Source organism: Rattus norvegicus, chromosome 9, assembly GCF_036323735.1.
Source record: "Rattus norvegicus strain BN/NHsdMcwi chromosome 9, GRCr8, whole genome shotgun sequence".
NCBI classification, from domain to species: Eukaryota; Metazoa; Chordata; class Mammalia; order Rodentia; family Muridae; genus Rattus; species Rattus norvegicus.
This window is the reverse complement of record NC_086027.1, coordinates 25,948,621-25,973,623: the sequence shown is the minus strand read 5'-3', so window position 1 is coordinate 25,973,623 and position 25,003 is coordinate 25,948,621. Positions and strand designations below refer to the sequence as shown.

The 25,003-nt window shown below is 38.8% G+C and overlaps 1 protein-coding gene across 3 annotated transcripts in view; it reads left to right on the top strand.

Moving 5' to 3' along the window:
• The window catches only part of Ptchd4 (patched domain containing 4), a 211,902-nt gene extending 189,673 nt beyond the window's left edge, over positions 1 to 22,229 (top strand). For all 3 annotated transcript variants that reach the window (XM_008766914.4, XM_008766916.4, XM_017596760.3), the window contains one exon: positions 11,036 to 22,229. In XM_008766914.4, coding sequence (XP_008765136.3) covers positions 11,036 to 12,669 — 1,634 coding nt within the window. In that variant the 3' untranslated portion in view covers positions 12,670 to 22,229. The remainder of the gene's footprint in view (positions 1 to 11,035) is intronic.
• Positions 22,230 to 25,003: the final 2,774 nt, after the last annotated feature.

Below are 25,003 nucleotides of genomic sequence, written 5' to 3'. Positions count from 1 at the left end.
ATAGGAATGGTCATCCTTGGCCATATAGAGAATTGTACTACATGAGACTGTCTCAAAAATAAAACATGTTAATGGGTATGTGTATAAAATAATATTTTTCAGAATAAAGGTAACATATAATTCATTTTCCTAACTTTAAAGAATAGAAGTACCATGAGAAATTTTTGTTCCATGGCAAAATTGGTTTGTGGCTGAGGAATTAAATAAGAGAATGATGAGTCAGAGAAGATTTTAGGAAACAGAAAAGTGTCAGTATAACTGGGACCTTCAGATACGTCTCTGAGACAAAGAGGGTGAGCTGACCTTGAACAGACTAATGAACACAGAAAACAATGAGAGATGCAGAAAAAGGATGAACAATCCCCAGCTCCAAAAAAAAAAAAAAAAAGAACCAAAAAGAAAAAAAAAAGGATGAACAAAGGTGAGGAGAGATTGGTCATGGCCATTTTGTGAAGCCATGAACAATCAGCCATTGCTGGGACAGCCAATTAATTTGAGCTGCTAAGAAGTGACCAAATTGTGTGAGAGTCAGAAGAATGAGTTTCATATAAATACCCTATAAAATACCTACACAATACCTATGAATAAGATAAAGTATGTCATGTCCAGAGATCATATTTTCATTCTCTAATACATTTAAAGTGAATACATAAACCTAGCAGAACCATCAGCTTTGTGCCACACACAAAGACTTTTGTACTACATAAAGCAAAACCCTGTCCTACATAGGCTGCCTAATGCTCCATTAAAATGACCATTAGCAAAGGCAAGTCAAATTTAGCCTCAGTGCTCTGTGGCTTTTCCCTCCCTCGTGACTACAAAGAAAACTAATGTCCTCATTTCCAAAGACAGGTGCTCTAATTACAGTCTTATTTCAATGACCCTAACCACTATCATAATAGATTATGTTGTCAAGAGAGTAAGAAAGACTTCCTCTTGGTCAATGAGTCTTACAGAAGATATGAATGAACAACCATTGTTGTTTGTCTCATTAAGTGTTTTCCAATAACACAAGTGTTCAGCTTAAAGTTATATGTGTGAAATAATAGAAAACTATCTCCAAAAATATTTTAAGCCTGCCTTTTACGCATCTGCAGTTTTCATAACTCTTTCTACTTGTTAGGATAACATCTATCCAGACAGGAGACTCAGTAAAGACACCAAAAGCTTGATATTCGAGTCAAGAACTCTGTTGCTTAATTCCCTTGGTTAGTAGTAACCAATAATTAATAACAGTTCCCCAAAGAGAGACAATGTGCTTTGAAATATCAAAGATTAACATCATAGCTACTTAAATTTATACACCGCTAATGATCAAATAAATTCATGAAAGATGACTCATTAGCTAGCCATTTTAAAGGTTATCCACACTCAGTCTGCCACAAAGCACAACTGTTTTGGGAAGAGAGTCAACTCACATCTAACCAACTCACGCCTGGCTTGAGGGGGTAGCCTATGACTCTTCCTGGTGAACCCATGATGCTGTTTAGAATAAAGTACCTTTTGGGTTTCCAATTGGCCCCTTGGGTGATTTCCAGTTACACTCAATTTCCTGACTCTGTGCCCCCCCCAAAAAAGCTACCCTAGTTGGAAATTAAGTCTCAAATAAAAGGAAGAAAGGAAAGGAATGCTTGGGACCAAGTCACAAAGTCTACCACCAGTACAAACATGGAGCACTTAGAAAAGACTGTAGCAATTGCAATGTCTTCATTAAAGCACTAAGAGCTGAATTGTATATAGAGCTCATAATTAACTCTAGTATCTAGGTAACGTACAAGGTCCCTTGTCCAGATTTTTGTGAACTAGGTCATTCTGTGTCCTTAAATGTCATTGTTTTCTAATACATTTCTTAGAGAACAACCCAAGCACAGCTTGTATCTGCTTATAGGAAGAGTTCACGTTTGGGATTGCTATGCCTGCAACAGGGAAAAAAATAATCTATGAAGATTTCCACCCACTCATAAAGTGAACAGTTCATATATTCTAGGTGATGATTGACAGATCAAATTCAAGGAAGTGGAGGAAAGGGGGGAAATTACAAATATAGTCTAATATCTTTGCTTTCTTCTCCTGACAGTAAGGAAGTGATTCTTTCTTAGAAACCTGTCAGTTTCTTGAAAGTAACCAGACAGAGAGCACATGCCAAATTTTCAAGTAATATTTGTTGACTAAACCCTTTGCCTATTTACCCTTATGTACAATATACATACATATGCACACACACACACACACACACACACACACACACACACACACACACACACATATGTATATATACATGTATATATATGGGTACACAGAAATTTGTTAGAAAAAAATTCTTCATCCACATACATGCAACAAAGGTTTTTTTCTTTTTGTTTGTGAACAATGCATCTATTTTACTTTCTTAATCACATAATATTTTAATAATAGCACATTCCTTATCTACTTAAGTATGAATTAAAACAGAATTAGAACGTTACATTTAAAGTTGTTTTAACAGTCTATAATATTGTGTGCTGAAAACACTTTGTACATTTTGTATTTAACGTCCTTTTTTTTTTTTTTTTTTTTTTAGTTTTCAAACACTCTGTCCAAGTATCCTGTTTTATCTTTTACTTTTAAATATCGTTCTCACACCTTATCTCATCACAAAGGCAAAATGACTGCTCTGGAAGGAGAAAGTTAGTGCATGAAATCCTGAGTAGGTATTTCTTCAACTAGATTGAGTAATTAGTTCTGTGAACACCATCATCAAGACACTTGTTTAAAGCCAGTTTAATTTGAAGAGTAAAGTGATGCTTTCCTCCTGTTTGCTTCCATTTTTTTTAGAAGTGACTTCCATTTTGTTTTCCTGAAGAGCAACTACATTCTTCCTACAACTAGAAAATAAGAAAATGTGTGTCATTATGTAGAGAAATTTGAAATTAAGCACATTGGACAAATTTAAAGCAACAATGGGCAAACAAAATAGGGTGATTTATTTAATTTTGCATGAATGCAACATCTAAAGTATTTTACCTGTTGATGTACTCAAATTTCCCAGAGTCTGTGTTTGTCTTTTTTCAGTTTGGTGATTATGTCCCTCTTCTGAGCTCTGATTCATGGACTAAATTCGTACAGTGATGGAGATTTCCAGTAAATGATTTATATAGTTCGATCACTTTTTAGAGTATCAGAATGACAATCTGGTTAGCACCTGGTCATCATCCTTTACAATGTTAAGAAAGTATACTTTTCATTCTTTCCTGGTCTGGCAGAGAATAAAACAAAGAGGTAGTCTCTTTCTCGCAGTTCTTCTTTTTTTTTAAGTTTACTTTTTTCTTTTTTTAAATTTATTATTCATCTTATTTATTTACATTTTATTTTATTTATTTTTTTAATTTTTTTATTAACTTGAGTATTACTTTTTTTTCTTTTTCTTTTTTTTAAATTTATTTAATATGTAATAATAATTCTTTGGTTTCCGGGAAAACATCCCCCTCCCCCCTCCCCTTCCTTATGGGTGTTCCCCTCCCAACCATCCCCCCATTGCCGCCCTCCCCCCACCAGTCTAGTTCACTGGGGGTTCAGTCTTAGCAGGACCCAGGGCTTCCCCTTCCACTGGTGCTCTTACTAGGATATTCATTGCTACCTATGAGGTCAGAGTCCAGGGTCAGTCCATGCATAGTCTTTAGGTAGTGGCTTAGTCCCTGGAAGCTCTGGTTGCTTGGCATTGTTGTACATATGGGGTCTCGAGCCCCTTCAAGCTCTTCCAGTTCTTTCTCTGATTCCTTCAACGGGGGTCCTATTCTCAGTTCAGTGGTTTGCTGCTGGCATTCGCCTCTGTATTTGCTGTATTCTGGCTGTGTCTCTCAGGAGCGATCTACATCCGGCTCCTGTCGGTCTGCACTTCTTTGCTTCATCAATCTTGTCTAATTGGGTGGCTGTATATGTATGGGCCACATGTGGGGCAGGCTCTGAATGGGAGTTCCTTCAGTCTCTGTTTTAATCTTTGCCTCTCTCTTCTCTGCCAAGGATATTCTTGTTCCCCTTTTAGAGAAGGAGTGAAGCATTCACATTTTGATCATCCGTCTTGAGTTTCATTTGTTCTAGGCATCTAGGGTAATTCAAGCATTTGGGCTAATAGCCACTCATCAGTGAGTGCATACCATGTATGTCTTTCTGTGATTGGGTTAGCTCACTCAGGATGATATTTTCCAGTTCCAACCATTTGCCTACGAATTTCATAAAGTCGTTTTTTTTGATACCTGAGTAATATTCCATTGTGTAGATGTACCACATTTTCTGTATCCATTCCTCTGTTGAAGGGCATCTGGGTTCTTTCCAGCTTCTGGCTATTATAAATAAGGCTGCGATGAACATAGTGGAGCACGTGTCTTTTTTATATGTTGGGGCATCTTTTGGGTATATGCCCAAGAGAGGTATAGCTGGATCCTCAGGCAGTTCAATGTCCAATTTTCTGAGGAACCTCCAGACTGATTTCCAGAATGGTTGTACCAGTCTGCAATCCCACCAACAATGGAGGAGTGTTCCTCTTTCTCCGCATCCTCGCCAGCATCTGCTGTCACCTGAGTTTTTGATCTTAGCCATTCTCACTGGTGTGAGGTGAAATCTCAGGGTTGTTTTGATTTGCATTTCCCTTATGACTAAAGATGTTGAACATTTCTTTAGGTGTTTCTCAGCCATTCGGCATTCCTCAGCTGTGAATTCTTTGTTTAGCTCTGAACCCCATTTTTTAATAGGGTCATTTGTCTCCCTGCGGTCTAACTTCTTGAGTTCTTTGTATATTTTGGACATAAGGCATCTATCTGTTGTAGGATTGGTAAAGATCTTTTCCCAATCTGTTGGTTGCCGATTTGTTCTAACCACGGTGTCCTTTGCCTTACAGAAGCTTTGCAGTTTTATGAGATCCCATTTGTCGATTCTTGATCTTAGAGCATAAGCCATTGGTGTTTTGCTCAGGAAATTTTTTCCAGTACCCATGTGTTCCAGATGCTTCCCTAGTTTTTCTTCTATTAGTTTGAGTGTATCAGGTTTGATGTGGAGGTCCTTGATCCACTTGGACTTAAGCTTTGTACAGGGTGATAAGCATGGATCAATCTGCATTCTTCTACATGTTGACCTCCAGTTGAACCAGCACCATTTGCTGAAAATGCTATCTTTTTTCCATTGGATGGTTTTGGCTCCTTTGTCAAAAATCAAGTGACCATAGGTGTGTGGGTTCATTTCTGGATCTTCAATTCTATTCCATTGGTCTATCTGTCTGTCTCTGTACCAATACCATGCAGTTTTTATCACTATTGCTCTGTAATACTGCTTGAGTTCAGGGATAGTGATTCCCCCTGAAGTCCTTTTATTGTTGAGGATAGTTTTAGCTATCCTGGGTTTTTTGTTATTCCAGATGAATTTGCAAATTGTTCTGTCTAACTCTTTGAAGAATTGGATTGGTATTTTGATGAGGATTGCATTGAATCTGTAGATCGCTTTTGGTAAAATGGCCATTTTTACTATATTAATCCTGCCAATCCATGAGCATGGGAGATCTTTCCATCTTCTGAGGTCTTCTTCAGTTTCTTTCTTCAGTGTCTTGAAGTTCTTATTGTACAGATCTTTTACTTGCTTGGTTAAAGTCACACCGAGGTACTTTATATTATTTGGGTCTATTATGAAGGGTGTCATTTCCCTAATTTCTTTCTCGGCTTGTTTCTCTTTTGTGTAGAGGAAGGCTACTGATTTATTTGAGTTAATTTTATACCCAGCCACTTTGCTGAAGTTGTTTATCAGCGTTAGTAGTTCTCTGGTGGAACTTTTGGGATCACTTAAATAAACTATCATATCATCTGCAAATAGTGATATTTTGACTTCTTCTTTTCCGATCTGTATCCCCTTGACCTCCTTTTGTTGTCTGATTGCTCTGGCTAGAACTTCAAGAACTATATTGAATAAGTAGGGTGAGAGTGGGCAGCCTTGTCTAGTCCCTGATTTTAGTGGGATTGCTTCAAGTTTCTCTCCATTTAGTTTAATGTTAGCAACTGGTTTGCTGTATATGGCTTTTACTATGTTTAGGTATGGGCCTTCAATTCCTATTCTTTCCAGGTCTTTTATCATGAAGGGGTGTTGAATTTTGTCAACTGCTTTCTCAGCATCTAATGAAATGATCATGTGGTTTTGTTCTTTCAGTTTGTTTATATAATGGATCACGTTGATGGTTTTCCGTATATTAAACCATCCCTGCATGCCTGGGATGAAGCCTACTTGGTCATGGTGGATGATTGTTTTGATGTGCTCTTGGGTTCGGTTTGCCAGAATTTTATTGAGTATTTTTGCATCGATATTCATAAGGGAAATTGGTCTGAAGTTCTCTTTCTTTGTTGGGTCTTTGTGTGGTTTAGGTATAAGAGTAATTGTGGCTTCATAGAAGGAATTCGGGAGTGATCCATCTGTTTCAATTTTGTGGAATAGTTTGGATAATATTGGTATGAGGTCTTCTATGAAGGTTTGATAGAATTCTGCACTAAACCCGTCTGGACCTGGGCTCTTTTTGGTTGGGAGACCTTTAATGACTGCTTCTATTTCCTTAGGAGTTATGGGGTTGTTTAACTGGTTTATCTGTTCCTGATTTAACTTCCGTACCTGATATTTGTCTAGGAAATTGTCCATTTCCTGTAGATTTTCAAGTTTTGTTGAATATAGGCTTTTATAGTAAGATCTGATGATTTTTTGAATTTCCTCTGAATCTGTAGTTATGTCTCCCTTTTCATTTCTGATTTTGTTAATTTGGACACACTCTCTGGGTCCTCTCGTTAGTCTGGCTAAGGCTTTATCTATCTTGTTGATATTCTCAAAGAACCAACTTTTGGTTCTGTTGATTCTTTCTATGGTCCTTTTTTTTTCTACTTGGTTGATTTCAGCTCTGAGTTTGATTATTTCCTGCCTTCTACTCCTCCTGGGTGTATTTGCTTCTTTTTGCTCTAGAGCTTTTAGGTGTGCTGTCAAGCTGCTGACATATGCTCTTTCCTGTTTCTTTCTGCAGGCACTCAGCGCTATGAGTTTTCCTCTTAGCACAGCTTTCATTGTGTCCCATAAGTTTGGGTATGTTGTACCTTCATTTTCATTAAATTCTAAAAAGTTTTTAATTTCTTTCTTTATTTCTTCCTTGACCAGGTTATCATTGAGTAGAACATTGTTCAATTTCCACGTATATGTGGGCATTCTTCCCTTATTGTTATTGAAGACCAGTTTTAGGCCGTGGTGGTCTGATAGCACGCATGGGATTATTTCTATCTTTCTGTACCTGTTGAGGCCCGTTTTTTGACCAACTATATGGTCAATTTTGGAGAAAGTACCATGAGGAGCTGAGAATAAGGTATATCCTTTTGCTTTAGGATAGAATGTTCTATAAATATCTGTTAAGTCCATTTGGCTCATGACTTCTCTTAGTCTGTCTACGTCTCTGTTTAATTTCTGTTTCCATGATCTGTCCATTGATGAGAGTGGGGTGTTGAAATCTCCCACTATTATTGTGTGAGGTGCAATGTGTGTTTTGAGCTTTAGTAAGGTTTCTTTTACGTATGTAGGTGCCCTTGTATTTGGGGCATAGATATTTAGGATTGAGAGTTCATCTTGGTTGATTTTTCCTTTGATGAATATGAAGTGTCCTTCCTTATCTTTTTTGATGACTTTTAATTGAAAATTGATTTTATTTGATATTTGAATGGCTACTCCAGCTTGCTTCTTCTTACCATTTGCTTGGAAAGTTGTTTTCCAGCCTTTCACCCTGAGGTAGTGTCTGTCTTTGTCTCTGAGGTGTGTTTCCTGTAGGCAGCAGAATGCAGGGTCCTCGTTGCGTATCCAGTTTGTTAATCTATGTCTTTTTATTGGGGAGTTGAGGCCATTGATGTTGAGAGATATTAAGGAATAGTGATTATTGCTTCCTGTTATATTCATATTTGGATGTGAGGTTATGTTTGTGTGCTTTTCTTCTCTTTGTTTTGTTGCCAAGACAATTAGTTTCTTGCTTCTTCTAGGGCATAGCTTGCCTCCTTATGTTGGGCTTTACCCTTTATTATCCTTTGTAGTGCTGGATTTGTAGAAAGATATTGTGTAAATTTGGTTTTGTCATGGAATATCTTGGTTTCTCCATCTATGTTAATTGAGAGTTTTGCAGGATACAGTAACCTGGGCTGGCACTTGTGTTCTCTTAGGGTCTGTATGACATCTGTCCAGGATCTTCTGGCCTTCATAGTTTCTGGCGAAAAGTCTGGTGTGATTCTGATAGGTCTGCCTTTATATGTTACTTGACCTTTTTCCCTTACTGCTTTTAATATTCTTTCTTTATTTTGTGCGTTTGGTGTTTTGACTATTATGTGACGGGAGGTGTTTCTTTTCTGGTCCAGTCTATTTGGAGTTCTGTAGGCTTCTTGTATGCCTATGGGTATCTCTTTTTTTAGGTTAGGGAAGTTTTCTTCTATGATTTTGTTGAAGATATTTACTGGTCCTTTGAGCTGGGAGTCTTCACTCTCTTCTATACCTATTATTCTTAGGTTTGATCTTCTCATTGAGTCCTGGATTTCCTGTATGTTTTGGACCAGTAGCTTTTTCCGCTTTACATTATCTTTGACAGTTGAGTGAATGATTTCTAGGGAATCTTCTGCTCCCGAGATTCTCTCTTCCATCTCTTGTATTCTGTTGGTGAGGCTTCTATCTACAGCTCCTTGTCTCTTCTTTTGATTTTCTATATCCAGGGTTGTTTCCATGTGTTCTTTCTTGATTGCTTCTATTTCCATTTTTAATTCCTTCAACTGTTTGATTGTGTTTTCCTGGAATTCTTTCAGGCATTTTTGTGATTCTTCTCTGTAGGCTTCTACTTGCTCTCTAAGGGAGTTCTTCACGTCTTCCTTGAAGTCCTCCAGCATCATGATCAAATATGATTTTGAAACTAGATCTTGCTTTTCTGGTGTGTTTGGATATTCCATGTTTATTTTGGTGGGAGACTTGGGCTCCGATGATGCCACATAATCTTGGTTTCTGTTGCTTGGGTTCCTGCGCTTGCCTCCTGCCATCAGATTATCTCTAGTGTTACTTTGTTCTGCTATTTCTGACAGTAGCTAGACTGTCCTATAAGCCTGTGTGTCAGGAGTGCTGTAGACCTGTTTTCCTGTTTTCTTTCAGCCAGTTACGGGGACAGAGTGTTCTGCTTTCGGGCTTGTAGTTTTTCCTCTCTACAGGTCTTCAGCTGTTCCTGTGGGCCTGTGTCTTGAGTTCACCAGGCAGGTCACTTGCAGGGGAAAAGTTGTTCCTACCTGAGGTTCCGAGGCTCAAGTGTGCTCGTGGGGTACTGCCTAAGTCCTCTCCGAGGCGGCAACAACCGAGAAGATCTGCGCCGCTCTTTCCGGGAGCCTCCGTGCACCAGGGTTCCAGATGACGTTTGGTGTTTTCCTCTGGAGTCTGGATGTGCGCAGAGTGCAGTCTCTTCTGGTTTCCCAAGCGTGTCTGCCTCTCTGTAGGTTTAGCTCTCCCTCCCATGGGATTTGGGTGCAGAGAACTGTTTATCCGGTCTGTTTCCTTCAGGTTCCGGCGGTGTCTCAGGCGCAGGGGTCCTGCCGCTCCTGGGCCCTCCCCTGAGGTTCCAAGGCTCAAGTGTGCTCGTGGGGTACTGCCTAAGTCCTCTCCGTGGTGGCAGCAACCGAGAAGATCTGCGCCGCTCTTTCCGGGAGCCTCCGTGCACCAGGGTTCCAGATGGCGTTTGGTGTTTTCCTCTGGCGTCTGGATGTGCGCAGAGTGCAGTCTCTTCTGGTTTCCCAGGCGTGTCTGCCTCTCTGTAGGTTTAGCTCTCCCTCCCACGGGATTTGGGGGCAGAGAACTGTTTATCCGGTCTGTTTCCTTCAGGTTCCGGTGATGTCTAAGGCGCAGGGGTCCTGCCGCTCCTGGGCCCGCAACAAAGGTTTTTGTTCAGTAACCATGGAAACAAAAGCTTCTAAGGAGCCAAGAGGAAGCATTTGTGATAATCTCTGGGCCTGGAGGTCTTTTATGTGACCTAGGAAAGCCTTTTCATTTGCATCCAGTGTCTACTAATAAAATTCCTGGAGCTGGAAAGATGGCTCTGCAATTAAGAGAGCATAGTGCTCTTGCAGAAGACACAAGTTTAATTCCCAACACCCATATGATGTGGCTCACAACCACCTGTTTCAGGGTGTACGATGTCTCTGTTCACCATAAACACACATGCACACACACATATATTTTTAATTTACATTCTTAAGAGGGGGCTCAGAAGATGGCTCAGTGAATGAAGTGCCTGATGCTCAAGCAAAAATATCCTCATAACCTATTTAAATTCTGAGTGGGCATAGCAGTGCATCTATGATCTAGCATTGGAAGGGATCTCTAGGATAGGCTGGCTAGTGAGATATGCCTCACTGGTGAGCTCTGGGTTCAATTAAGAGATCCTGCCTCGAAAGAATAAGGTTGAAGAACTATCAAATAGGATCCTGACATCATCTTTAAGCTTGCACATGGATGTGTACCTACCCATGCATCCACAAGAAAGAAAAAATGGCCTAAATGATGAATCATATAAATTGATGTGACATGCTATCACATCTATCTAACAATGGTCAACCATTTAGTATCATCTAGTAATTCTATAAATCAACACCCAAATTCATTTAAAAGGACTGCGGATGTGTTAACCACACATACATTGCTATTTAAGAAGCAGATGACAGCTTCGACTCTTGACTGTTTATGGTTAATTTAGGAAGACTGTGCATGCAGAGAGAAAATGTCATATAGATACTACATTGTGTTTACAACTTTTTAGGTAAATGTAATAGATAGTAAATATTTTATTTCACATAGAATATCAGTAAATTCAGTCTTTACTTAAATGTGGACAGGGACCAAATATTTCCTCTAAGTTGCTAAGAAGAAAATCACACTACGCTGAAGAATAGAATATGTACATTTAATATCAATAATCTATATGAAATCCACTTGAACCATAGGAGGAAATAAAAGCAACTATTCTTTTTCTTTCTCTTAACATTAGGTCATGGAACTAAAGGAGTATTTGAGCTTCTGTCTGGATGGCGGAGAACCAAAGAGAATTTACCCTTCAAAGACAGGGTAGCAGACGCCTATTCTGATGTGATGGTCACCTACACCATGACCAGTTCCCTGTACTTCATCACGTTTGGTATGGGTGCCAGCCCCTTCACAAACATAGAGGCAGTGAAGATCTTCTGTCAGAATATGTGTGTCTCTATTCTATTGAACTACTTCTACATTTTCTCTTTCTTTGGCTCTTGCCTGGTCTTTGCTGGACAACTTGAGCAAAATCGATACCACAGCATCTTTTGCTGTAAGATCCCTTCTGCAGAATACCTGGACGGCAAGCCTGTGTGGTTCCAGACAGTAATGAGTGATGGGCACCAACAGACATCCCATCATGAGACAAACCCCTACCAGCACCATTTCATCCAGCACTTCCTCCGAGAACATTACAATGAGTGGATTACCAATATCTATGTGAAGCCATTTGTGGTCATCCTGTATCTCATTTATGCCTCTTTCTCCTTCATGGGGTGCTTGCAGATCAGTGATGGAGCCAGCATTATCAACCTACTAGCCAGTGACTCACCGAGTGTGTCCTATGCCATGGTTCAGCAAAAATATTTCAGCAACTATAGCCCTGTAATAGGATTCTACGTCTATGAACCCCTGGAGTACTGGAACAGCAGCGTCCAGGAGGATCTGCAGAGGCTCTGTAGTGGGTTCACTGCAGTGTCCTGGGTGGAACAGTACTACCAGTTTCTAAAAGCGAGCAACATCAGTGCCAATAACAAGACCGACTTCATCAGTGTCCTACAAAGCTCGTTTTTAAAAAAGCCAGAGTTTCAACACTTTCGGAATGATATCATTTTCTCCAGGGCTGGGGATGAAAACAACATCATCGCTTCTCGCTTATATCTGGTGGCCAGGACTAGCAGGGACAAGCAGAAGGAAGTCATCGAAGTTCTGGACAAGTTGAGGCCCCTGTCTCTCTCAAAGAGTATCCGGTTCATCGTGTTTAACCCTTCCTTTGTTTTCACAGACCATAATAGTCTGTCAGTCACTGTGCCTGTTCTGATCGCAGGCTTTGGGGTTCTCCTGGTGTTAGTCCTGACTTTCTTCCTAGTGATCCATCCTCTGGGAAATTTCTGGCTAATTCTTAGTGTCACCTCAATTGAGCTGGGCGTTCTGGGCTTAATGACATTGTGGAATGTCGACATGGATTGCATTTCTATCTTGTGCCTTATCTACACTTTAAATTTTGCCATTGACCACTGTGCACCACTGCTTTACACATTTGTACTAGCGACTGAGCACACCAGAACACAATGTATAAAAAGCTCCCTGCAAGAGCATGGGACAGCCATTTTGCAAAACATTACTTCTTTTCTTATTGGGTTGGTCCCCCTCCTCTTTGTGCCTTCAAACCTGACCTTCACACTGTTCAAATGCTTGCTGCTGACCGGGGGTTGCACGCTTCTGCACTGTTTTGTTATCTTACCTGTGTTCCTAACCTTTTTTCCTCCTTCCAAAAAGCACCACAAGAAAAAGAAACGTGCCAAACGAAAGGAGAGAGAGGAAATTGAATGCATAGAAATCCAAGAGAACCCAGACCATGTCACCACAGTCTGAGGGTGGAGACTTTTTCTTTTCCAGTGTTGCACAATGATGCAGGGCTAGTAAGGCTCAGACCTCAGCTGCTTGGGCTGGCCAGGGGTAACAAGGCAAGTCAGATCAAGAGTGTATTATTCATGACACATCCAAGGGTCTGCTTTTTTCAGAGAAAGAGATGATAAAATGAGGTGAAGTCCTATACAACCTTGTGCTCCATGAGAGATAATTTTCCAGACATTGATCTTAGAGTTTTTTCTGAGAAATGGATGGATTGGTGTGTTAAAATGGAAGGCTAAAATATCTAAAGATTCTTAGAAGAAATGGAGAAGGGAGTAAGTGGTCTCCAGATAGGGGGTAAGACAGAGAAAATGTCTAATTTGTCAAGTCACTTCATGTTTGCTTTTTGAACAGGTCAAGCAAAGGAAACTTATGCACATGGGAAGTACATATTTAATCCTGGCTAAACCAAAGGACTGGACCACCCAATCCACTTTGTGTGTACATATAAGTATACATCTACATGTACTTATATTTGTCTTTAGTGTGCATTGGTGTTTTGGTGAAAGAAAGTGTCCATTTTCAGGTAGGCTGGCCTCTCTCTAAAAGTCAAATCAGCTTTAGCCAAATATATAAGCTCATTAGAGAAGATGCAAAATATCTAATTGGCCACTTGAAATCAACTCAACTGTCTAGATAACAAGATTATTATGAACTGTTTGATAACAAAATAAACAGAAATTTGAATCCATTAAATTCTACATATCATGTTGTTGGTCACTGAGATCCTACCTTTTGAGATGACTTCACAAAAAAAAAAAAAACCCAAAAGGTATTTGAGTTAATTAGCATGTGAACAAATGTTTAAAATCTAAAATAGTTGAGATAGCTTGTCATTAGCCTTTAACATTTCTGTGCATTTACATGGAAGGCCAGCATGGCTGCTTTTGGATACCTCACTCACCTGAAAATGAGTACTTTAAGCACATTATTTTGGCGTACATCTGTAAGGATACACAGTGTATGTGAGAGATGAAAAGAAATAATGAGACACCCTATCATAGTTAAGCATTCTTATGTTAGATGGTGAAAATACTATGTCGCATATAACAGTTAACACAGGAAAAAGAAAATATCTGGGGAACTTAGTGAGTAAAATGGGTCATCTACCATTCACCATTTCAGCATCAAACAGTCCATAGTATAAGAAAAACTTGCAAACTCTATAGATTCTAGTGTGTTCCTTGGAATACGTTTGGAAGCATTAACCCAGACCATGGTCACAATGATGGTGGTCACCATAACCCCTACAGTGTCATTGTGTTGCTTGTTGGAGTACCGTTGTCTTCATTAACTAGAAAGTAAACTCCTATGGCAAGCACAGCTATCTACAGGTGCCATATTAACTGTGTGTCATTGTGCCTGGACTCTACATTTAAAAAAACAAGTACCGAGGTAAATGTTTCCATTGAGTTGGTGTTTAAAACTGTACCCCAGGCAGGTACCCAATCTGCTGGGTACTTACAAGGACTAAGGCTGCTATTCATGTTGGAGAACATTGCTAGAAAATTCCTTTTCCAGGCCAAATAGAGAACCTAAGGAACAATTTATTTCTGGGTAGAATAAAACAAATGCCTAATGATTACACATCCTGCTAACAAGTTCTTTTTCCTGAGGAAAATGTATAATCCCCACCAATTTGGGTTGTATAATTTAAAGGCATTAGCAATACTAATGCTTTAAAAGGCAAAGTACAACTAGAACTTTTAGAAATTTCCATTCCTGTTTCAGTTTTAGGAAATGATATTGATAGATAACAATGCTCTTCTAAATGATGCAAATTTTTAAATAGACATCATTTAAATAAAACTTTATTGAAATGGCTTTTGTTCTATTCTACCTTAAAGCCACTGTGTTTCAATGTCTCCCCTGATGTGGGTACAATAACTATAGAATTAAGGAGAGACCATAACTTGCCATAACCACATTTGGTGTTTTCACTGTATCTGTAAAGTCATGTGACAGGTAATGCCAGCCTTTCATCTCAAGAACTTCTGTGCTAGGGAGAACAGATGTTTGGACAGTTGGCCTCCGGGCCATGAGCTAATAGTTGAAGTTGAAGTTTCTGAGCAGATTTTGCAGTTGGAGAACAGAATTCCTCTTTCAAAGCTACTCATCACTTATGAAGATTGCTACCACTCACACCTGTTTATAAAGACAGCCACTAAGAAGCTGAGGATTCCATGTCGCTCTGTGTTCAGTGAAACTCCATCACTTCACCTATTTTTGATTTAAAGATAACTTACTTGAGATTTACAGTTACCCTAAACCATTTCAGATCCAAAAAAATAAACAACAACAACAAGATTGACAAGCTAACTGGCAAGCTTGCAAGTCGCCAAATACATGGCAGTACCACTGCATATTCTGCCAAAGCACTGATTTCGATGTCGCCCAAAGCACTTGGGTGGGGAAAGACTTGTTTATGTATTAGGTATTGTCGTCAAGGATCAGACTTGTAGGACAAACAGGAATTTCTCATTGTCCGACTGTCTAGAGGGGTGCATTTTAGAAGGGATGCTATCTTCTCCAGAACACGTGATTCTCTCTAAGGATGTGTAGCAATAATTAACTGAAATGAAATTTCATGCTCTGGAAGAGTTAATAGAATGCCCAAAATGCCTTGTCTTGGTCTTAGGAAATAATATAAGCCCAAAAGGATCTCCCCAAGCATCACGCAAACCTTCCAACCTCACTTTGAAGCAGACATCTCCAAGATTTCCTTCACTGAGTACCAACTACTAAAATATGAGATCATGATTTGCAGGAAACCCTCCAAGCTCAGCCTTTTCTGTTTGTGCATTCCTCTTTCTAGTATGTCAGGTTTTTACTTGCTTTGTCCATTGGGAAGTAGCAATGGCATTCAAGTAGGACTTTACTATCAAACAGAGGGCCATTCGAACCCTAGAAGAAATCAGTGGGGGAATCTTTTAGAATTGCGGAGTATTTTATTTACTTATTGTAATGTATTTTCCCTTGAAATGGGAGATTTTTAAAAACTTGTGAACCCCAGACCTTTTCTTGTTTAAACTGGACTGTGTTCCCCATCAGAATGTGAAACATTCCTTCTGTTTTATGTTCCATTTTCCTCAATGAGGAACTCACGTAAATTACCAGCCAAGATTTGTCTAAAAGTTCCATGGGCTAACCTACATCATGTGGAAGTCTGTTGAAAGAATAGAGATGTACATGTTTTCCGATGGGGTCTTGCAATGACTGTGAACCTCTTTGAAGGCTGTGCACGAGAACCCTATGACAGAGCTATTCTGAACTAAGTTTGTATCACATGAAAGTCTTTCTTCTAATTGATTTCTATCCATTTCCACAGGAAAAATAATTTATGTTTCATCTTGTATGGTGAAAGGAAGAAGTGTGATCCATGTAGCTCCTACGATGCTATAATAGCCATTCTTGTATGTCGAACTTGAGTGTAAGAGCTATGTCCTCCACTCTGTAATTATCCATTTGCACTTTACCATAACAAGCTAATCCTTCTAGACTTGTGATTCTAGCTGGGGATTAACTATTGCCATTCAGAATTGTGCGTATTTTTATATGTTGACTGTAAATATTGTCATTACAGTCAAATATTTTTATAATCAAATATTTATAAATGCATGGCACAGTGCACGCATGATTACTAGTATGTAGATTATTAAAGACACTATTTTCAGGGTTATTACACTTTTTATTAAAATTCTCATATCCTCTATCATGAATGCCTCATGGGGTTTTAGTTGCAAAGACCTAAAGTCCATAAAAAGAACTTCATGCTGAGGGAAGCAATCAGAAAATTGCTTTCTCACAGTGTCAACAACAGCCATCTACTCTAAGATGACTATTGGGAAAGCGCAGGGGCTAAGCCAGGTCTCTGGGTAAAGCACCAGGCAGAATCAGCATTAGGCAGTAATTAAATATGTCCTGGGCTTGCTAAGACAAGACAGAAGTTGCAGTACCTTAAAAATGGACCTGTGATGTTGTCTCCTGAGACTAGAGAATCCTATGATTTACTCCCACTTCCCAGAGAAGAGTCTGTGTTCAACCAGTTTCATTGCTCTTTACACAGCCCTTTCTTAATTATTTCAAAGGTGATCCAGAAAGCTTTCATTTCTTTCAAAGGAATTTCAAGATCACTTTCATTCAGCAACAAATTCTTTATTTTTTGGTTACAAAAAAAGCCAAAATAATAAACAGTTATGACGTTCCTTGGCATCAAGTCAAAACATCTATGGCTGAATTAGTATGCCCTTGCAGTCTCCTCATCTTAAATTTAAATACTAAATTCTGAATCATCTCTGTGGCACAGGTCCTTATGCCAACCTTTTTCCACACAGCACAAAAAATAATTACTTTTTTTACAGCTTTCTGTTTAATATGACTGCAGGGATAGTGACCAAAACAAGCTGCAAGGCCTCTTTCCAGGACATTCAGCACACAGGTGTTGCACATATATGTAGCCCTACTTCCATTTCTGTTTCAGATGACCCATGTTCATCAGATGTTCATCGGTGTGGTAGATAGGAGGGCAGGGGGGACTGCTCTGTGCTCCAAATGTTTGGGGATTTTGTCAGATGAAATTTGAATAAGATTGGAAGATACCGAAAGACATAAAGCTACGTCTAAGAAATCAAGATATCAGGGTATGGGTGTGGTAGGAAGACAGACATCATTACAGTCCTTACATACTAGACTTTATAAGTTAGAAAATAGCACAGAGAGTCAATCGGTGACTCAAAACCAGAGGTAGCAAATGTACCTACACGTAAATATATCTAACCCACTTGATCGTGTTCTTGTTTGTAAGACTCAGACTCAGGGTCTGCTTCTGGATTTCTAAGCATGACCAGATCCATTCTGTGAGTGAAAGCAAGAACCTGAAGGACTCTGAAAAGATTCTTCAAATAAACATTCAGGAAAGTTTTTTTTCAGGATACTGTAATACATATGATAATTTTGAACATATTTATGTACTTAATGCGGGCCTATGTCTGTTGCTGATGGAGAAGTCATTTTTTCTTCTTGTAAAGAGGGAAACAATTCAAAGAGAAAAATACATGCAACCCGTATTGGCAGTGTGCCTAGCTCTTTATGGACCATATCTTAGCTCTTCTACATCCTTAAAGGGGTTGTCAAGATAAAACCAGCTTAGGCTACACTGGGAACCTCTGTCAGTGAGGCATTTTTAATACAATAAAGTATTAAAAATTATAAGTGAGATCATTGACAAGTTGGCACTTTTATAAACTATAGGACTCCAGCTCTCTCACTCAAATGAATTTTCCCAGAGAAAGCTCCCACAGGTCACAGCAATTATAAAATCCTAAAAATTAAAGGAAGCCTTGATGACGTGGGAATTAGAATGTTTCACAGGCTCTGGGTGATTCTTGCTCCGTTTCTTGAGCTTAGACATTCGTAATTATTTTCCAGTTCGTTGTGTGACTCCTGGCATGCCTGATACAGCTTTCCTTCCCCCTTTGTTTTTTCAGTTACAAAACCACTACATTCTCTCCAGGGCTCTTTCAAACCAGTGGAGAAGTAAGAGTTTTAATGTTGTGGGAAGATTCCCTTGAAGAGTTTCCTGGAAAGTGTTAGGAGTGACCACCATGAATAAAAGATAAGTGGGGCTTATTATAACTGTGTCCCTTTCCAGGCCTGAATAGATTTAACTTGGATTCTTGGAAGAGATTGTTCATGGCACACTGTGAGAAGCATTCCATTAGCTAAGTGTAAGAAAGGAGTAGAATCTCCCACTGAAAATTGAAATCGCTTTCATCACCCAAGTCAGAGGGTTGCGGGGTCTTTATTGGTGGCCATACTGAGAGACCTTGAAAAGGAAATGGGTTGCTGTGGTTTTACAAGTCTTGGCACAATCTGCAGCATTTGTGTATAAATGATTCGGGATAGCCCAGCATCTTTCCTCCTCTGGCATAAAAGTCCGAATGACTGCAAACAGCCCCCGTCCCGCTCACCAGTGTGAGCATTCCAAAGTGTCTGCAGAGCTTATGCGGCAAGCTTCTCCTGTGTTCCCATTAATTATGCATATCCTTCCAGCAATAGACTTCCTTGCTCTTAAGGAGAAAATCTGTCGCCGTTTGAAAAGGACAGAGCTCTTGCTCAGCTACCTCACAGGGATATTTAAAGATAAAATGCCATGCAGCCTTTGACTAAACGGTGACACGCTATTATTTTATTGCCCGTTTACTCAGTAAATTCATACCCAGATAGTTGGAAGATGAACACCGTGTGCAGTTTTACCTGCGTGTGCCGTTTTCTATAGATATTCACTAATGCAGCGTCCCTTGGGAAAGTTGTTCAGTTATCTCTTCGTGGGCATCCCGGAGCATGAAAGTTGATGGAGAAAGAGTATTGGTTCAGAAACACTGTTGCCTAGGATTAACTTACAGACAGTGGCTCATCAGCAAGATGTGTCCTCGAATAGTCTGTGACTGGCTTCAATGAAAGGCCCATGTGCCCTCCTTTTCAGAGGATGGGAAAACATCGATTTGTGTCTTTATCTTATGTTAGGCAAATATGAAACAATAAAGATACTAGAATTACATCCTAAATTTTCCCCCCAGTGGCAAACTACTATTTTCCCCTCCACTAGGATTCTGAACCACTGACTACTTCAAATCAGTGAGGGGAAAACTGCTAGAAAGGATAGCTATCCCCTCACAAGTCAATAAACCATGGGTGTGACTGTAGAAACTGAGAGATTTATTTCTTTTCCTTTCCCAAAAGAAATGCCACAGGTTCCCAATCCTGTAGAGATACTATCTCTACAGAAAAAATGAAGAAGAAAGATAACACGTATGAAATTGTAAAGGTCTGGCATCCTAACAAAACAAATCCCATAGCGAAACACCATTGCCAGTTGCCTTTGTCGTAGAATGACTTTTTAATATAATATTCCTATTACATTTAGGTTCTTTGCATTCTTTTAGTGAAAATAACCTTATGTATCACCCCCGAGTTCCATTAAAGGATTAAAGACCTCTGTTCCAGAATTCTGCACATAGGGCTCTAACCCTAAAACTACCTTCTGGACAGAAACTTAAAGGGAAAAAAATGTACCAAAAAAGTGTGACTTAGTTATATTTCAGTGTCAAAATGTCTTCTCCCAAATTACAGACTGCCCAAATACACACCTTAGGTCTTACTGAGCATCAAATATTCCAACAGATATTATTAAAACGGTTCAAAATGTCATTTCCATGTTTTTCATTTTCTAAAATTTGGTTCATGGTCAAATTTATATGTGTTTCCGTTCTCAGTAAACAAAATACAACAATTTGAAACTGAGGTTTTTGTAACTATCAAGGAAATAAACAAGTGTGGTTCTCCATACTGAATGATTCTCGCACCTCCATGGGTAGGAATTGGTTGGCAAACATTTATTTTATTATTTTTTTCAGGTCTTAGTTGTACATTTATGTAATTACTTTAGTGAGATTTTTCAGGATCATATGACATAACAAACCTACACCTGAGGCATACAGTTAAAAAGTCTTAAGAAAAATAATAATGGAGTCTTTGCTGCTTGTGAACATTCTTCAGGCTTCCTTTAACTGTAGGACTGCTAGACAAACATTTATGAAGTTATTATTTTCACCTTGGACGTCAGCAACAGATAACTGCCCCCTTGCACGAAGGGGGCATTTATTTATATTTTTAAAGTCATAGCATATCCAAGATACTAACACCATGAAATTCCTCGTCTTAATTGCTCCTCCGGATTTTTTTTTTAATCATTCCAAATGCTATTAAAGTCAAGTCATTCCTACACTCACTGCATTGCCCTTGAGCTCTCATTGCAGATACTAAATGACATAACACCCAACTTATTCATCTAACCTCAGGGAGTCCGTTCAACTTCCTGTCTTTTAGGGGAAGGTTCTCTCATAGGCAAGTGTTAAATTTCCCAAACAACTCCTCTTGACTTCACAGTGTGATATACTATAACCTAGATGCTTATATATAAATACATATGTATGTATAGAAATACAGATGTGTGTGCTTTTAGTTTGTCATTTTGATTTGATTTGGTTGGGTTTTGTTGAGGCAGGGTTTCGTTGTGTAGCCCTGACTGGCCTTGAACTCACAGAGATTCCCTGCCTCTGTCTAGAGAGTTCTGGGATTAGCAGACCTAGCCAGGATTTTTATCCTTCCTGGAGATCTGTGTTTGTTATTTTAATGGCTTGGTTATATAATTGGAGATAGGGTCTTTCTATTTGGCTCCAGGTGACCTGGAGTATCCCCAGATGATCAGTGTGTGTCGCAGCCTGTGAACCTGTAACTCATAATGACCCTGCCTCCACCTTTCCCTCCTTCCCAAATTCTTGGATTATAGGTGTGCACCATAAATCTTGTTTTCTGTTTTTATTATTGTTTAACTTTTAAGGATATTATTTATTAAAAAAAGAACGCTATGGTATGCATCAGCTAGCCCTACATCATTAAGAAAACTCACCATCCAAAGCAAATTAGTATGTCTTGGCCGTGTTACGAGACATTTTTTATGAAATCCAAAGTCCATAAGCAGCTCTACAATATGGAAATTAGGAATCTATTACCAAAATAGCGCCAGTCATTGTACTAATTTCGAATCTGAAAGAATGTGTAAGCTGGCTGAAGTAAATTCTGCCCAAAATTTAGTGCATTATCTGGGCCAATTCTCTCTGAAGTTTATTGCATTGCAGTAAATCCCTGTAGCAACAGAAAGTCTAAAACTGCTTGGATTCATCACTTTTCTCACCATCTGAGAATACAACAATAAATCAGAGACTTGTCCCGAGGCAGTGAGCCGGCTTAGAAAAGAAAGTCCACCATGCCTCACAGGATTCGCCTCCACATCTGTGTGAAATTACAGGCTGTGGGCAATCACGCCTAAGTCAGTCAAATCAAGATTTTGAATTTTCGAGTTTCCAAGTCTGTTGGGTTCTGGAGAGTCATGTGGCTGTGGCATTATGAAGAATACGTAACTAACCCTCATCCACACGATTTAAGTGCACCAATCACAAAGTTAGAGCACACATCAAAGGCTATTCTCGGTACTGAGCCTCTTTGTCTTTGATAACAGCATTTTCAAAATTAGAGCCACGCCCGTGGGAAGGTCTTATTTTGGACAATTTCTAACATTTAGAAAGGAAAAAAAAAAACAAGGAGGCTTTTGTTTCTTTGATGAAATGACTTAATTTATTCATTAGCTGTTTTCCCACCAGTACTTAATATTTGAATTGCTAATTTACTTTTTCTTTTCTTTTGGGGTAAATTTTTTTTTTTCTCATAACAACTAAACTGCATTTCCTTTTGGGTAAGAATGAGTATGTCTGGCAAGAGGTGAAGTCAAATTTTAGCAAAATATAAGATGAATGGATATGTGAGCATGCTTGCAAGCACACGATTTAGAGAAATTCTGCTCAATGTTTCTTTGTGTGCATTAAGCAGAAATTCCCCACGCTTTGCCTTAGAAGCTGTAACACACAGGACATTCCCCTTAGAGATCATTTTATATATATATATATATATATATATATATATATATATATATATATATATACACACATATATACATATATACATATATGTATATACATATATATACATATATACATATATGTATATATATATACATATATATACATATATGTATATCACAACATTTTTAAAAGAAAAGAACCCTGTAGCTTCTCACTTGTGACCTAATGCAAAAAGTGAATTATTTTTAGCAAACTCGACCTCTCAAGTGATATACTTAGAATATATTTTTATTTCTTCTTTTCTGGATGATTCTGTCCTATAGCCAATTATACAGGAATAAGGCTTCAAATAAAGGACCCAGTTTTATGTTTATTCAATTTTCACTTCTGGTAAGTTGAAATGTAGCCTCCTAGAGCTTTACAGTGAGGTAGTTAAATATAATTCTTAAAACTCTGTACGAAAAATTTTTTTAAAAAATCTGGAAAAAAGATTTGGCTTGGTTTCTGCTTATTCATTTACTTCATAATTTTTAGAAACAAAAGGATTGTAAACGATCAGAAAAAAACTTAACATCTATAAATCTCTAAGAGAATTCAAGCTCCTATTCACTCCACGTGGCTAGGATCTCATTCATTTACTCTCCTTGTGACTTCTACCTTATCCATTTACTCAACAAATATTAGGGGTACCTGACATCTGAAGAGGAAAAAGCTCAGAAAAATACCAAATTAGATCTCCCAACTAGGTGAGTAGAAGAAATCTCTTTCCATGATATTTAAGGAAGCTGAGAAAGGAGTTGTGAACATCTATACTGAGTATGAGGTTAACATGTAGAGCCAGAAGAGGGAGAACAGGTTATGATCAGAAACATGTGGTTCCGTAGCACCACCCCTCAGGGTGGGGGCAGGTGCAATGGAAAACAGGAATCTATTGTGAGAATGCTGTATGTGGTTATCAGGATTTAAAAAGACTGTTTGAAGGAGACACTCCTAGGCTTGAAGTCAAGCCCTCACATAATTTAAACACAACAGTCATCACTTCTATATGTCTGTATTTTTTTATTCCCTGTTAAAGTCCAGAACTAAAAACTACAGCAACAGCCCATAAGTTCACATTTCTGTCACTAAGGATAGAGTGGTGGCAAGAGCCAGTTTATGGCAGCAGGTTTGAGGTCCCAGAAGCTCTCTGGTCACATCATATGTAACAGAAGGTCCTCAAAGTTGCAGCCCAGAGAGATGTAACTGGATAAACTAGACCCCAAATCCTCCAGGAAAAGCAACTTGATCATTACATAAAATTAGTCATCTAACAGAGTAGGGCTAATGATCCTGACTCAACAGAGAGTTTCAAGGAGTCCACCGTAACCAGCTCTGTGTTTCTATGATACGATGATGCATCTTTTCAACAGGAACATATGTAACAGTTGTCTGTACAAAGAAATCAGATGACATGCCATGAGAAATCACAGCACAATCTACCCCACCACATGAACACCCTCTTCTCAATGTAAAATTTAAGACCATGCATTGGCTTAAGTGCTTCAAATCACATTTATAATTTTGACTGCATTCATTTATTTTGCATGTAGAGCGTATTTATGTCACCCCATACTGTGTCATTTAGAGGACAATGTTTGGGAGTATTTTTTCCCATAGTCATGTGTGTCCTAGGACTTGAGTTCAGGTCATCAAGTTTGGTCACAAACAGTTATCTACTGAACCATTGTGCCAACCCTCAATCATTTCTTAAAATCACTTGCATGTGATTGACTTTTACATTGTTTTGAAAATCATGGTGAAATGTAATATATGTACATAATTTCAAAGGGTAGAAAGAACTCATTTGAATATTAATAACTTCTTTTTTATAGTTGGAGAACATTCGTCATAATCATTGGTATTCTGAGCAAAATAGCAACCCAAATTATTTCTTGTTGCCATAATAAAGGAAGCTATGGGGAGGACATTTTAACCTTTATATCGGAAATGAGCCTTTGCCAGTGATGTTAGAGTTATAGCTATGGCTGCAGCTGGCATGGGAAGGCTATCTTTCAGAATGTTTTAAAAAGGCCCTTAGTTTGTATAACTGGGATCGACAGAAAGGCCTCCAACCAAATAGTCTGAAGAAATGGAAGTCAGCAAATACACTGCAAGGGGTGATTTGAATAACGTCTGAATTAACACAGCTGATGACTTTCAAAGTCAGGTGGCAATCAGCATGACCTAGAGAAATTTTCCAAAGTCCTTCATGCCCTGACTGGATATCAAACCGATGAAGTCAGAAGCTATGGTGGACCTTCGGTCTTTTTTATAAGTACCCTAGCAAGTCCAATATGCAGCTGAATTCCAAAACTAGTGGCTTAGACCACAGATCAAAGACATCAATTCAGTGAACATTTAGGAAGTAACACTAAGCAAAGAAATCTTTTTAAAGTCACACACCAAGAATCACGATACAGATCTATCATCCCAGCCTTTAGGATACTGAGGCAGGATGATCGCAAATTTCTCAAAACCATTCTTTGTGACATAGCCAGACCCTGTTACAAAATGAAAATGCAGAATAATGGGTAGTATTCATTGTTTCAGTACAAACCAAAAATTTAAATTCCAAAGGACATACTCAAAGGTAAAGAGATGATTTCTAGTAGAGGCAAATCCAGCAGCAGTTCATCATCATTACCTTAAAACAGGGAAGCTTCCTCTGGGCAAGCCACGAGACAGAAAGCCAACAAAGTCATGGGAGCCAAAGGCAGACTGTGTTCCTGGATCTGGAACACAGTTTATCCTCAGGGTTTACTAGCAGAAGAATTAAC